Source organism: Topomyia yanbarensis, unplaced genomic scaffold (assembly GCF_030247195.1).
Source record: "Topomyia yanbarensis strain Yona2022 unplaced genomic scaffold, ASM3024719v1 HiC_scaffold_113, whole genome shotgun sequence".
Lineage (NCBI taxonomy): Eukaryota > Metazoa > Arthropoda > Insecta > Diptera > Culicidae > Topomyia > Topomyia yanbarensis.
In genome coordinates, this window is record NW_026683287.1 from 77,501 (window position 1) to 92,823 (window position 15,323).

Below are 15,323 nucleotides of genomic sequence, written 5' to 3' on the forward strand. Positions count from 1 at the left end.
TCAATGCGATAATGTCGTAACAGCAGTCCGAGGTAGCTAGGCGATAGGTATTTGCACAGGAATTCATGCCACCCACATTTTGATAGTATAAGTGGATGGGTGACGATTTTAGACACGGAAGGCTGACCGGCACTCCTTGATTCCGTCGTCTGGAATGCACACCGGGGCGACTGGAATGACTGCTAACAGCAGAAGGCGCGGGTGAACTGCATGAATTGGTAGCACCCGTGATGGAAGTTGGAGTGCTCCTCAGGAGGTTTCCAGCTGACGGCTGACATCGATGACTTATTAATTGACAGTCGGAAGCATTCGAGCTAGAACAAGCAGTTCCATCAGGAAAAACGGTTGATTCAACAAAATTATTTTTAAAATACTTGCCAAAGAGGGCAATTTGGAAGTCCCCCTCTCCATTCCCAGACACAGGGCCGGGACGACTGAAGATACTGCTGACTGCGAGAGGCACGACTGTGCTGGGAGGATTGGGGGATTCCATATTGCTTTCTAAGGTGCATCCCGGTTGCCGTTGATCAACAGGCGAATTGTCGGTGCGTAGTCTAAAATAACTGCTATTTGCGATGGATTTATCCCAGTCGAGGTGTTTTCCGAAACCCCTGCTTCCCATCATTAGTACGTTCTTGCCGAAAGTCGATGAACTCGCGGAAATACATCCCATCCGGCCAAGTTTCGGCATTGAGGGCCATTTCACGAAGTTTAGGGTCAACACCAATTTTGAAAGAAATGAAATTAAGCCCGCTCAAATTTGCGTCTTTTTTCACTAACTTCTTCACTTCGACCGGATCGTCCGTTGAAAGGCACTCCTTAACCATAGCACCAACCTCGTCTTCAGAAACGGTGGTGGCAATTCGCGACAAATAAATCCAGCATTTACTAGTAGCGGGTTGAACAGTGATTGTGGGTACCTTTGCTACATCACCCTTTTTCTTGCCACACGTTAGGCTGGGGACATCGGATTTAGAAAGAGATTTATTATCCTCGGTCTCGCGAGCACGTTTGGCTCCAGCTCTATTTGGAACGGGCCATGATATGGGAGTTGCAGGCAATGTCGTTGCGGATTCCACTGATTTTCTGGTTTTCTCCATTTCAGCCTTTAATGCTTCAAGCGCTGTTTTATGTGTGTCGGTCAACAAACGGAACGCTTCGCTCAATGCTGTAAAAGCTGCATTCACTGCGGAGGATTTCATCAAATCCACACAGGTGTCGCTGAGCCAGAATATATTCGCTGAGTCGTTAATCATGTCCAATTTTGGACGAGTGAGCGTTGAACACGATAGATGCATGATTCTGTCGCAGAATCCTTGGCATTTCAGCTGATTCAAAGTGGTTACCGGCTCGGAGCACTGCAGGCAGATCGAATCCATTGCGAATCGCCTACAGGTAGGCAACAGTAGCTACTTCGTGAATAAGCTTTCCCGATATGCATCCACGGTTTCACCACAAGGATTCTATCACTACCGACGACACTTTGGGAGAACAAAATGTTTGTCAATTGTCACCGCACGACCGAGAATCACAAATTATGAGTCAATTGATCAATAACTGCAGCTTAGGCGAGGGCACAAACTCTATTCTAAATGAAAAATCACTGAATATACACAAAAAAACGATCCAAAATACGCGAACAAAAATAAACAAACTGATCTGATGTTACGTTTGTACCAAAACCTTTGTATTGTATTGAGCATTGGAAGGTAAAAATTGAGCAGCTTCTAGCACTGCAATAGAAGCACTTATCTTTTTGACAATAGACTTTTCGTGTTTCTTGATCTCACCGTTTTCAAGGAAAAATAGTTTTGAAACCCTACATCCACTAGAAAAAAGTTGGGCATGAAAGGGTTAAGTATTTATTCTGTTGTACTGTATGCGCAGTACATTTTGTGTGTTATATAATATAATGAATATAATGACATGAACGTTATGTAATTAACGAAAATATTTTACAACTCGGCACACGGTTGAGAAGCATAAGGAATAGGGTGCTATCGAAAAATTAACATAGCCAGATATTTACGAATAAAGGAATGTAATAATATAGGATAAGTATCATCAGTTATGGTTATATCCATTGAAAATTCCCAGTCCAAGATTGTTCTATGCTATATTCCTCCATAGTGGAGAATAATTTTGGTAAAAACTATTTTTTCTCCATTAAGTAGAAAATTGTTTAAAAAAAGCTTTGTGCGTGAGGATCCCAAAACCTATAACTAAATTAGTTATGGAATTTGCGATTCGACTTTGTCTCATCAGAATCCGACACTAACTTAGTGACAGGAAAAAGCTTGCGCCTGATTGACGCCCAAAGATAGTTTTAAACAATTTGCTTCTTAATGTAGAAACAAAGTTTTTACAAAATTGTCAACCACTAAGGGGAAATATAGCGTAGTGCAGCGATTTCGAGAAAAACGAGTTTAAAGCTCCTGTACGTTATAATTTAATGAAAAAAAAATTGGTCATTTTGGCCTATTGTGACATATTTCAAATCTGATAAAAGTGGAATGTAGCTGAAGAAATTCTCTATCCAGTGCTATGATTATCACAGTGGTCTGACTTAACACCGACCAAATAACAACACACGGAAAAAATCCGTTCATAAATTCATGCGCAAAAAATCACGATTTCATGAACTGGACGATTTACGTGACCAAGTTCCTGAAATTATGGATAATAATCATCGTATTCATGAAACTTTTAATTTAAAAAAAAACTAGTTCACGCAAAAATGTACATAGCGTTACATTGCAATTTTTGGCTGGGTTATTGTGGTTGTTCCCTTGAACATGTTTAGTTTTTGTTATGGTTCTTGTTCAAACCTTGGGGTCACTGGTTTGTAGTATATGAACTAAAACGATAGGCATGATTTCAGGAGCTTAATCGCGATTTTCATAATTTCTCATCACGCTATTATGATATTTTATTCATGACCTTAATATTGGATTTGTATGACAGAGTAGCACGATTTATGGTCATGATTCCACAATATTCGTAATTTATTTTCACGTTTTGACTTATGTTCATGATTTTAGGATCTCAGTAAAAATTTGTGTAATTTCTATTCACGTTATCTTGATATTTTTGTCACACGTACAGTGATTTGTGTTTGTACACCCAAGCTGACATACGTGCATAGTCTGTCAAACTAGAAGATGTGACATTGAGTTTATACGGGAATTTTCAATCACCACGTCAATCACGTCATACCACGTTGCAGCTTCACGACGAACGTTATAGATAAATGTGTTTCTGATAACACCTAATAAATTTAATGTCTATAAATTTCTTAATAATACTATTAAATGGAATATTTAAAACTAAAATTGGAAAACTAAATATTGTAAGTGCTTAAATGAAATTATTGAACTTAAAATCTAACAGATCTAATTATTTAACGTAAAATCGATACTAAAACTAAACTCCCATTTGAGACGAGGTTAGTGAAAATTAGATCAGTCATCACCGAAGTGGCTTCAGTCCAGGAATAGTCCCGGAGCCAGGGACATCCAAAATTATCGATAGCGGGCAATATATTCCCATATTTTTATCTTTGATTTGATATAGGCCAGCGAATCGAAGTTATTATGATTGTACCGGTTTATAACAGAAATTCCTATGTGACCGCAATAACCAATCTGTAACTCCGGAACAAAAAGTCAGATCTGAAAGAAATTCAATAGCAGTCAATCGGAATATTGTATCTTTCGTCTGAAATCAAGTTTGTAGTAAGCGGTTAAGAGTTTGCTAGGGAGCAGGTGTGACATTAGCTTAGGAACTTGGCGAGTTCCCTGGGGTTGTCAAGAACCGTCATCGGTGGCCAATGTGGGCAAAGCTACTTTGATTGGTCATTAGTGATCTAGACCCGCAAATCCAAGTAGTGTTGAACCCATTTGAAAATATATTACATCATTCGTACATCATGGGGTTATCTGTTTATATGGGAATTTGCTATGTGACCACACTCTTCAACCCGTAACACCGGAACCGGAAGTCAGATCAACTAAAAATTCAAAACCAACTTATGGGAGCTTTATACCTCTTATTTGAGTATAAGTTTGTGCAAATCGGTTTAGCTCTGAGCAAATTGAGTGATATTATTTGACACACACACATACACACAGAAACATTTTGCGATTTCAACGAATTAAATCGAATGGTACAGCAAAATTCCGTTTTTGGTATGCTCCCTTTTTGACACACTCCGTTTTTGGCAACATTCTTGTTGTACATAACAAGTCTTTTGAAAATGTGCAATATATATTTCTTTTGTATAAATTGATATCACATTTGACTTTGAATCATATTATCCCTCAAAGGTGCAAATAATTTATTTTTTCAAATTTTGTAAAAATTGTCTCATAGTTTCAATACATTACTGTGATAATTTTCGCAATGTTGTTTTAAAACAGCGTTATGCATTTAAGGGTTAACTATATTTTACACTATAAGTGTTGTATTTAATGATTACAGTAAGTATAAAAATGTATTATTTATGTATAATATAACCAGGAGTGGATCCAGAAAAAAGTTTCGGAGGGGGTCTGAAATTTATATTTTGAAAAGGTCATTGTACCATGCGTAATACGTAATAACCTGATTTATTTACAATCAGTTTTGGTTGTCGAATCTGGTTTGGAATAATTTTGAATTTAAAACAAATTTTAAAAAGAAATTATTTCAAAATTTCTCAAGAAGTTAAAAATTTTCGGGAGGGGGGGTTCCGGACCCCCAGGACCCTCCCCCATTGGATCCGCCATTGAATATAACTGGTAACAGTGCAACTAGTGTCAGACGGAATCAATTGTTATAGTAAGACCCAGAGTTTGTGTACTTTAGCTGTCAATTATAGAGGAATGCGCTACAGGCGGTGGTCAGCTATTTTCGTCCGCGTCCCTTATCACCTATTTTGTAAGGTGATTCATCAACAGTGCTATCTTTGAAAATGAACTACCTTGGTTATTCAACTAACTTTTCCAATCTTATTTTATTGCAAATAATTATATTATTATTATTCATTATATTCAGAATTGCACATAGTGTGTCGTATGTAATTTTAAATGTTCTTTGATTTGATGGTATTGCAAGGGAACACGTATTCGCCGGTTGATGCCAATCTAGCTGACATCTCTTTGGACTGAGCAAACTGAACTAATCCACTGGGAATACAATGTGCGCGAGGAATACGCATGGTATTGTCTGAGTGAAAAAAATGGGAATTGATAGTTTCTCGAGAAGAATCAGAAGCCAGCTACCAATTCGCAGCAGTCATACCAGCACGAAGAATATACGTTTTATTGTCATATTCATTGGCTCACTTTTAGGCCAATAAATCAATTAAATTAAATCAATTTATGGTCCATTTTATATTGTCGACAATACTCCCGACAGCCGGCTGTCCGGGTTCAAGTTGTTTTCGATGAAACAAACTCTCGATAAACGGTTATCCAGAGGTTAAACACCTTCGCATCGCGAACATTTACGTATCCTAGTCAATAAACTATTCAAACTTCTTCTGCACGAAAATAAATTCTCAGTCGCATCGCTTGCTTGAGGCGAATCCTGACTAACAACCCACCCACTACCCAATCCGTGGTACTTATGGGAGCGTCACTGAGTCGGGGCCTTCCGTTAAGTAAGTACCACATCAACACTTCCTTTCTCATATCCCAAGCTACGGTAAAGATGGTCGTGACCAGTAATGGTGGTTCTCAGGCGAAATTCTCGCTTGGACTGGATCAATTGTTATTCCCAAACAATGCTCCTCAAGTAGTCTGGCTGGAAATGAGAGTCATCAGTCTGCAATCTACGAAGTATACCGTGCTTACTCAACGCAACGCAACGCAAGTATAGAGGAATGCGCTGCACTGCATAATAAGACTAGTTCTGGAGAAAATTTTCAATAGAACCTTAATAAAATTGATGATTTTTTTTAAAGAGTGGAGGTAGGGTGGCTCTTGAAAAATCGGCTTGCTTTATTATATTTTGATGTGTTAATTTCTCGCAAATGCAATGTTCTAGAGAATTTTGGAATTTTCATGATCCCACATTTTTAGCGCAGCACGGCTGTTTCAATCCCTTTTGTTTGGACATTTGCAAGTGATTTTTATAACAAAAATGGCTTTCTTTAAATCTTCTAGTGTTGCTATTCTATTTTCAATCCATCAATTCCATTTGAAAGATCAACGATTTGTTAGTTATGGAGATTTTTTTTTTTCTTTTTAAAATAGAGGCAAAATTTGGGAGTGGCATATGACGCTCAACATAATTTAATTATTTATTAGTGATTATCATTGTTCTTGTTTGAATTCATATTGCTTTGGCGCCTGTAGAAGCTTAAGAGTGTTAACAGAATCAGAAGTACGGAGCATCTGACGGAACAAAACAATATATATCTGAACCTGAACTTCAAACGTAACGATCTAAGCAAATGCAAACGGAAATTGTTTTAAAAAATTCCTTTATTAAAACTTAACTATTCGTGAGCAAAAAACTCTGTAATGGCCTGAAGTTAACAAAAGGAAGAATAAAGGTGAAAGTACAGTTTATGTCTCACAAATAAGGAATGTTGGGTTCTTACTGCTGTAATCGAAAGTAAATTTGATGTTAATTTTTTTCTTATGTTTATATTAACACTATTAATTGTGGCAAATATATCCCACACATTGTACGGCGTTTTATTTATTTTCAACAACCTTTACAAACTTTTGGGATTTTCCAACACTTACAATTGCAATTAGTTTTTGGCAAATCTTGGTACTAACCCCTTTAAATCTTTTGTTACCAACCGTACCAATCAGTCTAATGCCATCATTCCCTTTGCTGTATCAATATGTCGTCTCTAGCTCACTCCTTTGATTGCCGTTTGTCGCCAGCTTCGCAGAGCACGAGGACTCCTCAGGTTCCCTTCATCTTGATCGACCCACCTTGCTCGTTGTGGCTACTTTTACAAGTCGGATTAGTTTTGTGAACCATTTTTCCCGGGTTGTCGCCCGCCACTTTAACGACGTGCCCAACTCACCACAGCCTCGTATATTTTGCTGTTGCAATTCGTGGATCATACGTCATATCTACATGCTGTCTTCCAACTGCATAGGACCATGGATCGTTCGCAACACCTTACGTTCGAAAACACCAAGGGTACGTTGCGTTCTCCTGGCGCCCTTGGCGGAGTCTCTGTTTAGTGCCCTGAACACCACTTTGACTCCTTTAAAAAAGGACGATAACTATTTTTTAGAAAATCCTTCGAAAGTGACGCGGAAATTCGAAACCATCAATATATAGTACCATAGATATAGATATAGATATAGATATAGATATAGATATAGATATAGATATAGATATAGATATAGATATAGATATAGATATAGATATAGATATAGATATAGATATAGATATAGATATAGATATAGATATAGATATAGATATAGATGTAGATATAGATATAGATATAGATATAGATATAGATATAGATATAGATATAGATATAGATATAGATATAGATATAGATATAGATATAGATATAGATATAGATATAGATATAGATATAGATATAGATATAGATATAGATATAGATATAGATATAGATATAGATATAGATATAGATATAGATATAGATATAGATATAGATATAGATATAGATATAGATATAGATATAGATATAGATATAGATATAGATATAGATATAGATATAGATATAGATATAGATATAGATATAGATATAGATATAGATATAGATATAGATATAGATATAGATATAGATATAGATATAGATATAGATATAGATATAGATATAGATATAGATATAGATATAGATATAGATATAGATATAGATATAGATATAGATATAGATATAGATATAGATATAGATATAGATATAGATATAGATATAGATATAGATATAGATATAGATATAGATATAGATATAGATATAGATATAGATATAGATATAGATATAGATATAGATATAGATATAGATATAGATATAGATCACTAAAGTTTGAAGACATTTTAAAAATAATTTCACAGCAGATTTGTTTTTCGAGGTTAGGTGCTTGACGTCGAGTGCTGGAGTACTTTTTCAGTAGACTTTATGACGGACTGCCAGCATCTAGATGTCGGTTTACATAGTTAAAATCGGAGGTGTTGTTACCGTTTCGATTAGGGGATGCGTGTGGTGAAGTGGTTGGTTGTTTCAAGGACCGCTTTTTCCAGTGAGTGAAGATTTTGAATGGCAATCGCACAGGACGGGACAAACTTGTATGCTCCCTCAAACTCCCATCGGGAGTACTTTAGCAGTATTGCTGTGTCGGACTTGTTATTCAACATGCTTCGTACCGCGCGTCATGTTCAGCTAAATAAAATAGTAGTAATAAAACCGCAAGTGGCAAATGCGCAAAGAATCAAAAGCCGTTGAAAGCCGCTCTAAACACTTTTTACAGAAATACTAAAGAGAGCTACGCCTCACCACGACAAATCGTTATGCTCTATTGGCTCAGGAAGAGTATGACTCTGACGATCCCCACCGTGAGACATCTTTTATTTCTCCTAAAAACTGTAATCGAACCAGCTGTAGTTACAGCTCCTGGTCTTGGAAATTTGAGATCAAACAAGGAGCTTCCAGCGTTTCAAGAAACGCCAAAAATGGGGTTATCTTCTCGCTGATAAAGGATGTAACTTTCTTCATAATTTTTGCTACAATTTTAGGAGGTGGCCTGCTTACTGCCCATGATCAAATATTTGTCCCATTTTTGATGCTATGCAACTATGAAAACGAGCGTTAAGTTTTCAACAATTTTCACAATTTTCAGTTGGAAGCCGTTGCAGTTCGTTATTTAATCTTCTATAAACTTTAGATTTGAGATCAATGCTATTAATTGCGAAGGAATCTGAATGGGACTGTTAGGGCCGCAGCGTACTCTTTTGATACTTTTGGTAAAATTTCAGTTTAGTGCCCCTTTTTCAATTCGACTCACCACCAATAAATTAGCGCGCTATGCAGCGTTTACCCTACTTAGTTAAATATTTATCCTTACATATATTATACAGCAGATTTCAGTGTCCCTCTAAGTTCGCCGCCCTTGTCGGGTGTCAACCTGCCGGAATACATTTCTGAATTTCTCTGCTGGCGGGCTCATCAGCGGTCACCCTGCTCACCATACAATCCTCTGGTAAAATCTTCTAACTCAACCAGTGGAGTGCTCTACCCAATCACCTGCTCTGTCACATGGCAGTTGATCTTTATTATTCTTCAACCGTATGATTTTCTTCTGATCCTCAACTAGATTCGGTGTTGGGAATCTGTTGTCAGCTGCACGCGTCCACGGGTTGAATAGCGCACTACTATCATCGTCTACTGATTCGCCATTTAAATGTTTGTCATAATACTGCTTCCACCTATCTCCCGTGACACATAGGCTTCGCGAGAACGATTCGCCATCTCGTAAAACATCCTTGTCGTATTATTGTCGTATAGCTTCATCACCTCGTTATCTGGATCTACCGTTTTTTCTGATCCTTGCTTGTCTCTATCGGTTCTCATTCACCCTCGTACGGTGCTGCATCCTTCTCGCCTCTACCGTATTCTCTTCTTCATCTCAGTAGTGCTACCGGTGGTGCTTCATTCATGCTATTCTTCCGTTGGTAGTGCCGTCTCCAGCTTCTGTACGTATTTCCGCAGCACGATCGTAGCTGTTGACTCTCGACGTCCATGCTCACGAATGTTGTACTAACATTTCTGAGGCAGCGAAGATCACGCATCGTTGGCCGTTGTCGTTCGTAATGGAGTGCAGACTGTCCAGTTCATTCACCGGAAAGTACCTGCTGCCCTATCTGGGTGTTCATGTCGACGTAAATTAGCTTAACATCCCATTGTGAGCAGCTGTCGTAGAAACGCTCCAGCTCCGCCTAAAATGCATCTTTGTCGTTCACTGGTCTCGCTTTGTGTGGGCAATGGACGTTGATGATACTGTAGTTGAAGAAACGGGCTTTTGCGTCTCACTACACACATTCTCTCGTTGTTACTTGATCAAGCGTGGGTGAATCTTGTCCAGCACTATAAAACCCAGCTCGTTGCTCAGGTAGAATGTGGCTGCTCGGAGTTCGCTTTTTCACACCTTCTGTCCTGCCGAGCAAAGTTTCTGCAATGCTGCAACTCCAAAGTTGCGAGTTTGCAGCTCGTCGTGCAGAATTCGGTCGATCCCCTGGAAGCCAAGCGACTTACAGTTCCAAATTACCAATAGCGCTATTTTTTGGTAGCATGACTTAATTGATCCGGTCCGTACGCAAAGCTGTGTTTCCGGACGGCTTGTTACACTTGCACAAACCTCCTACAGTCGTGATTCGCTGGTTAAACACTTTTTAACTGAACAGCTTTTTATGTGGACCTCCGCTAGTTGGACCATTGTCCAACTAAAAAGCATCTGAACGTCAAAATCTCTTGTTAAATTGACTTTGATAATCTAACAATCTTTTACACTACTAATGTCTTCTTTGGAGAGTTTTTGACATTTGTCAGTCGGTCCAACTAGCGAATTAAATTCGTTAGTTGGACATAGGCTGTGACCCAACCAACGAATCGCGACAGTATCTGGTCGGAGGCTTCTCATTTCGCTACAGAAGGTGACGATAGCCCACAGATTATCCGTTGTGTGTCCAATAAAAAGAAAACAGGCTGACAGGGTGTCCGGTACCCGAAAATTCAAAAGTTTTTAGCTATGTCAATTTTTAATCGATTTAGAACACTTTTGGATATTTGGCCTGTGTTAAGCCAAAGAGAACCAAGAGCCATTTTGAGGTGTATGCTCTAAAATCGCTATAGCATCCAATGTAACACTAGGAACTTCAATATCTATTATTTTTTGGGAAGTCAAATAGCTACCGAAAGCAAGTAAGTGTTCTTTAACTTTTATGTGAATGCTAAGTTAGCGCAAAATGAATTTTGGCACGAAAAATACAAGAAAAAAATTATGGCGCTCAGTTCGGTTTGGCTTAACGCAGGCCATTTTGAATTCAGGAATTCATCCATTTTTAGAATCAGTGAAATTGAGCCCGACGAATACATCTACTTCCCGCTAATCCGGATTCCCGGAGGGATATTCCAGTACTGAGAAATAATTTGTAAATAATAATAAAATTCTATAGGTATCAAAATTCTTGGAATTGTCTCGGAAGGAATTCCGCCTTTTTGGTCCGGGCTTTTGTACTATATGTCCATTGTTTATTGAAAGTTTAATAAAAAAAAACCCAACACATTATTTTTAGGTGCAACATATGTTTTATCGAGAAAATGGCTGAAAAGGGTTTCATTCCGCAAGATTATAAATTGTTTATGAAAAATCTGCCAAAAAATGAAATTCGTGGCGACGCTACCAAGTTTCAAAGAATCTTAACATCCAGTGTAAAAAAACTAGATAAATTTCAAAGTAATCCTTGTTGTTAACTATTCTGTAACAATTTTCATCAATATACGCGGAAAACTGTACTGATGAGATAGTTTGGTTTGTCAGAAATATGTAAGAGGCGGCAAATTTAACCTTTTGCCCCGAGCGGCAAAAAGCCTAGCGCCCCCACTGGTTTGACGATAAGAACAATTTTCCAAAGCGGTTAGAAGCCTCCAAAACCGACGTTTTTACGGAGCAACAAAATAACGATCAAAACAACGCGAGAGACACAATGCAAATTATATCGAAAGCTGATGGTTTTAATAGAATATTATGCCAAGAGTTAAGTACTAAATGTTGACACGACCAAGTAATGAACAGAAGAGAAAGACCCCAAAAAGAATCTCTCATTGTTACTTACGTCCTATGTTAATTTTCTCCATAATTTTACATAAATTGATTTGTATCCATGAAGGATTGCAATCTCGACCATATATATTTTCAGTGCATAAATTTCTCAAAAAAGCGTTTTTGATTCCTTCAAATTCTTTCTTAGATAATTTGTCAAACAGAATTCGAACAGTACTTATTTAAAAACGACACTGTTTTTGGATTATATTCGAACTAGTGTTGTGCAGTACAGCAATTCTACAATAAATAACAGTAATATCTAATGTTATGATACAAAACAAAAAACAAGACACTTTACCGTTTCTACAGAAAATTTCAACGTGAAATTGACTTTTGTATTAAAAAGGTCAGTTAGTTTCTGAACATGAAAAATCAATTTTTCCATGCAATTCCTGAATCGTTACATGAACAAAGTTGTCTATTCGGATAGTGGAACCGATGAAGATCCATATCGGTTACATGTGCAAATTGTCATTCGAACTAAAGTTGGACTAGTTTAGTTTTTACACTTTTTGACATAAGATTGCTGAGTAAATTATAAAACTAAATATGGATTAAGCCTACTACTAGCCTGTTCGGTACGTTTAAAATAAACAATAATTATTACCGACCGGTTTCGCAAACCCTAGCATGGTGTTCCATCAAAAGCGCGATCGGCAGTCCACTACATCAAGAGAGAGATAGAAGCAGAACAACAAACGCATCTCTCGCACACGCACACATGCAAGCACCATCGATGAGCAAAACACAGAACCCAAAACGAAAACCAAACAAAACACGGCTTCATTCTGCAGATTCAATACCGTTTGCTGCTACTACGCCAGACAGAAACAGCACAACCCATCGTAGTAAGCGTAGTAAAAAACACCATCCAAAAATGAAGGGGAAAATCGTACAATCAGCAGAGCGCTCTGGGTAGACTGCTTGCTCTCCCCACCACCAGACGCGGAAACCAATCTGCTGAGAGAAATGAGAGCGAGAATTCTCTCTCCGCTCGGCAATATTGCTCGCATAGGTACCGAAACGACCGTACGTCTGCGTCTTCGGCTCGGCTTCGGCGCTAGCGAGCTCTTTTGTGCTAGCTATAGCTTTTCTGCAGGCATATCGACGCACCGTTCCAGCCCGACTTGAGTCAGTTTTGAATCGAGCGGCGTACAGAGTAGAGGTAGCCATTTTTACACACTCCAACCGTGCCCTCCGTGTTAAGCAAAGCAAGCAGTGAAGCAAAAATTATCACAGGCAATTTTTTAGTTTGTTTTACTGCCCCGAAGTACAGTGTGCTCCTACTGACTGACTAGTTTTTGTTTTGGTACACTGAACCGAAAAGCCGCCCGGAGTTTCCTCGTGCGGAATTTCAGAACACACGATATAGTAAAAAGCAAAAAATCGTCCCGGGACACGTACTACCGAGAAATTAAGTTAACAAAAAAAGAATAAAAGGGAATTTCTTACCTGTTTTCGCCCCCGCGAGATTCGAAACCAGCTTCGCACACCGTGCAACGCACAGAAAAGTACGTAGAAAGTAACTTCGTTTGTTCGATAGTTTTTGCATAGCATAAGCAAAAATTAGCTGTGAAACAAGCTGACAAAAAAGAACGCGAATCAGTTTATGCTGTGAGATATAAAACCAACCAAAAAAAAGCAAACAAAAGTGATTTTTGATTTCTTTCTTTTTTTCTTTGCAGAAAAAGAAGAAAAGTGCTTGTATAAAAAGAAGAAAAATTGTTTCGAATATCTAAAGAAGAAAAGTTGTGGCGGAGAAGACCACCACCACCACCAGCCGTACCGCGAAAAAAAAGTGCTCTAGTGTAAAGTGAGAAAATCATTCTTTGCAGATTAGCAAAAATAGTGCATTTTCTGATAACCCCTCGATCGTCGCCAGCAGCGAAAATAATACACCTCTCAGTACGTGAGCAAACAGTGAAATACCAATCGAAGTGAAAACGCACGGTGCTTGTTTTGTGGCGCGAGCTCTGTCCAAAAAAAAAATAATTGACAAGCCCCTTGGTCAACCGGGTTCTGCCTACCTGTCTGCCTTTGCCAGCGTCTGTGCAGAATCTAGCTAGAAGAAGCTGAAGAGTGTGCAGCAGAAGGGAAAGATATCCCCCCCCCCCAGAAAATTGATAGTGCACCACCTAGCCTGCTGCTGCGACCGGAGGAGCAAACCGTGAATAGAGTAGTATCGCATCGCAACGCAACGTAACGTAACAAAACAAAACGGAGAATGTCGACCGCGATTATGCACACCGGGGCGTTCTATGATTTTGGTGATTTCACACTAAAGGTAAGAGAGGTTGGTTGTTTTATGCTCGACAGAAGCGTTCATGTCTCCCTTTATCCACGGAGTTGTTTTAACATCGGTGGGTTGCATGCATGCTGATGATGATGACGATTCAACGGGTGTGCGATTGTGCGCATAGGCTGGGCGCAGCATAAGAACCGATGCGATGTGTGGGTTGGGTGGGGAGCGGGAGCAACCTGTTGCTACTCTAGGGGAAGGAGGGGGTCGACGTTTAAGTTTCTGTTGATTTACGAGTGGGTGGATTGTGGATGGTGCTTTAGGCGTGATTGCTTTAGGAAATTTCCCTAGCTTGTGTCGTGTACTGGGTAGGGTATTGAACAGTGTTCGGTTGATTTGAGAGAATGGCTGTGGATTGTTTTTTTTAATTGAAAATGGGTCTCTTGGCGAAGTTGAACTTTGACGTGCCTAGGCTAATGGGTTTTAGTACTGATGTTATGGTAAAGATTTTCTGGTCTGTTGTGACATGAAACTTTATGCATTCCGCAATAAATCCTAAAAGCAACTTTTAAAGATGAATTTCATATTTTCAATTTATTGAACTTCAGAACTAGATGGACTGAAAAACTTTTTTCTTACTTGTCTAATCTGTTAGATCAATCAAAATCAAATCTTAGATTAAGCTCCAAGTTCTGGAATTAACATATGTCAAAGTTGATTAAGGATTTCATAAATATCTGTTCTAACCTTTTCAACCACAGCTTAATTTATCCTTGAATCCGTCAAAAATGTGCAATCCGTGCTAGAATTGTGACCTAACTTTTTGAAATGTCGCCTTTGTTAAAATAATTCAAAGATCTCAAATATTCCCCGCATAATACAATTTTAAGAACTTTTTAGTAATTTTTACCAATATTAGACGTCATCTTTGTAAAATACCAATGGCATGTTTATTAGTGTATTTTAATAACTGATATAATCAAAGCAAATGAAAAATATAATACAGATTCCGGAATTCTTGAATTCTTGACAATTTAACCATTAATTTTTTCCAAATTTTGGAACCAGTGAATAGTCAGATTTAATTTTTTTTTAACTTTGGGTTTTTGAATTTTTCGGAGCTTTATTTTTATGCACATTTAAATTTTTGGAACAGTTTTTATTATTGGAATCCTGGATCGTTGGATATTTGGAGCTTTAGATCTTTGGAAATTTTTAATCTGCCTAGCTTTGAACCTCGGAACATTGAAACTGGAAATAATTAAATCTTCCATCTTTAAATGTGT

At 38.2% G+C, this 15,323-nt stretch overlaps 1 protein-coding gene and 1 long non-coding RNA gene across 3 annotated transcripts; one reads left to right on the top strand and one right to left on the bottom strand.

Annotated features, from left to right (window-relative positions):
• Positions 1-581: 581 nt before the first annotated feature.
• LOC131694621 (uncharacterized) lies at positions 582-1,379 on the bottom strand. The gene has a single exon (XM_058983098.1). It carries the CDS (start codon positions 1,377-1,379, stop codon positions 582-584), a length of 798 nt encoding a protein of 265 aa, XP_058839081.1.
• Positions 1,380-12,872: 11,493 nt separating this feature from the next.
• On the top strand, positions 12,873-14,082 carry LOC131694620 (uncharacterized). Of its 2 annotated transcripts, none has more exons than XR_009306533.1 (2): positions 12,873-13,412; positions 13,484-14,082. It is a non-coding gene; the product is annotated as an uncharacterized LOC131694620 (long non-coding RNA). The 2 variants fall into 2 exon arrangements; XR_009306532.1 differs by having other exon boundaries at positions 12,873-13,309.
• The last annotated feature ends 1,241 nt before the right edge of the window (positions 14,083-15,323 follow it).

Coding starts and splice junctions, on each gene's coding strand:
- LOC131694621 (XM_058983098.1), bottom strand. CDS start 1,379: ATGGATTCGATCTGCCTGCAGTGCTCCGAGCCGGTAACCACTTTGAAT.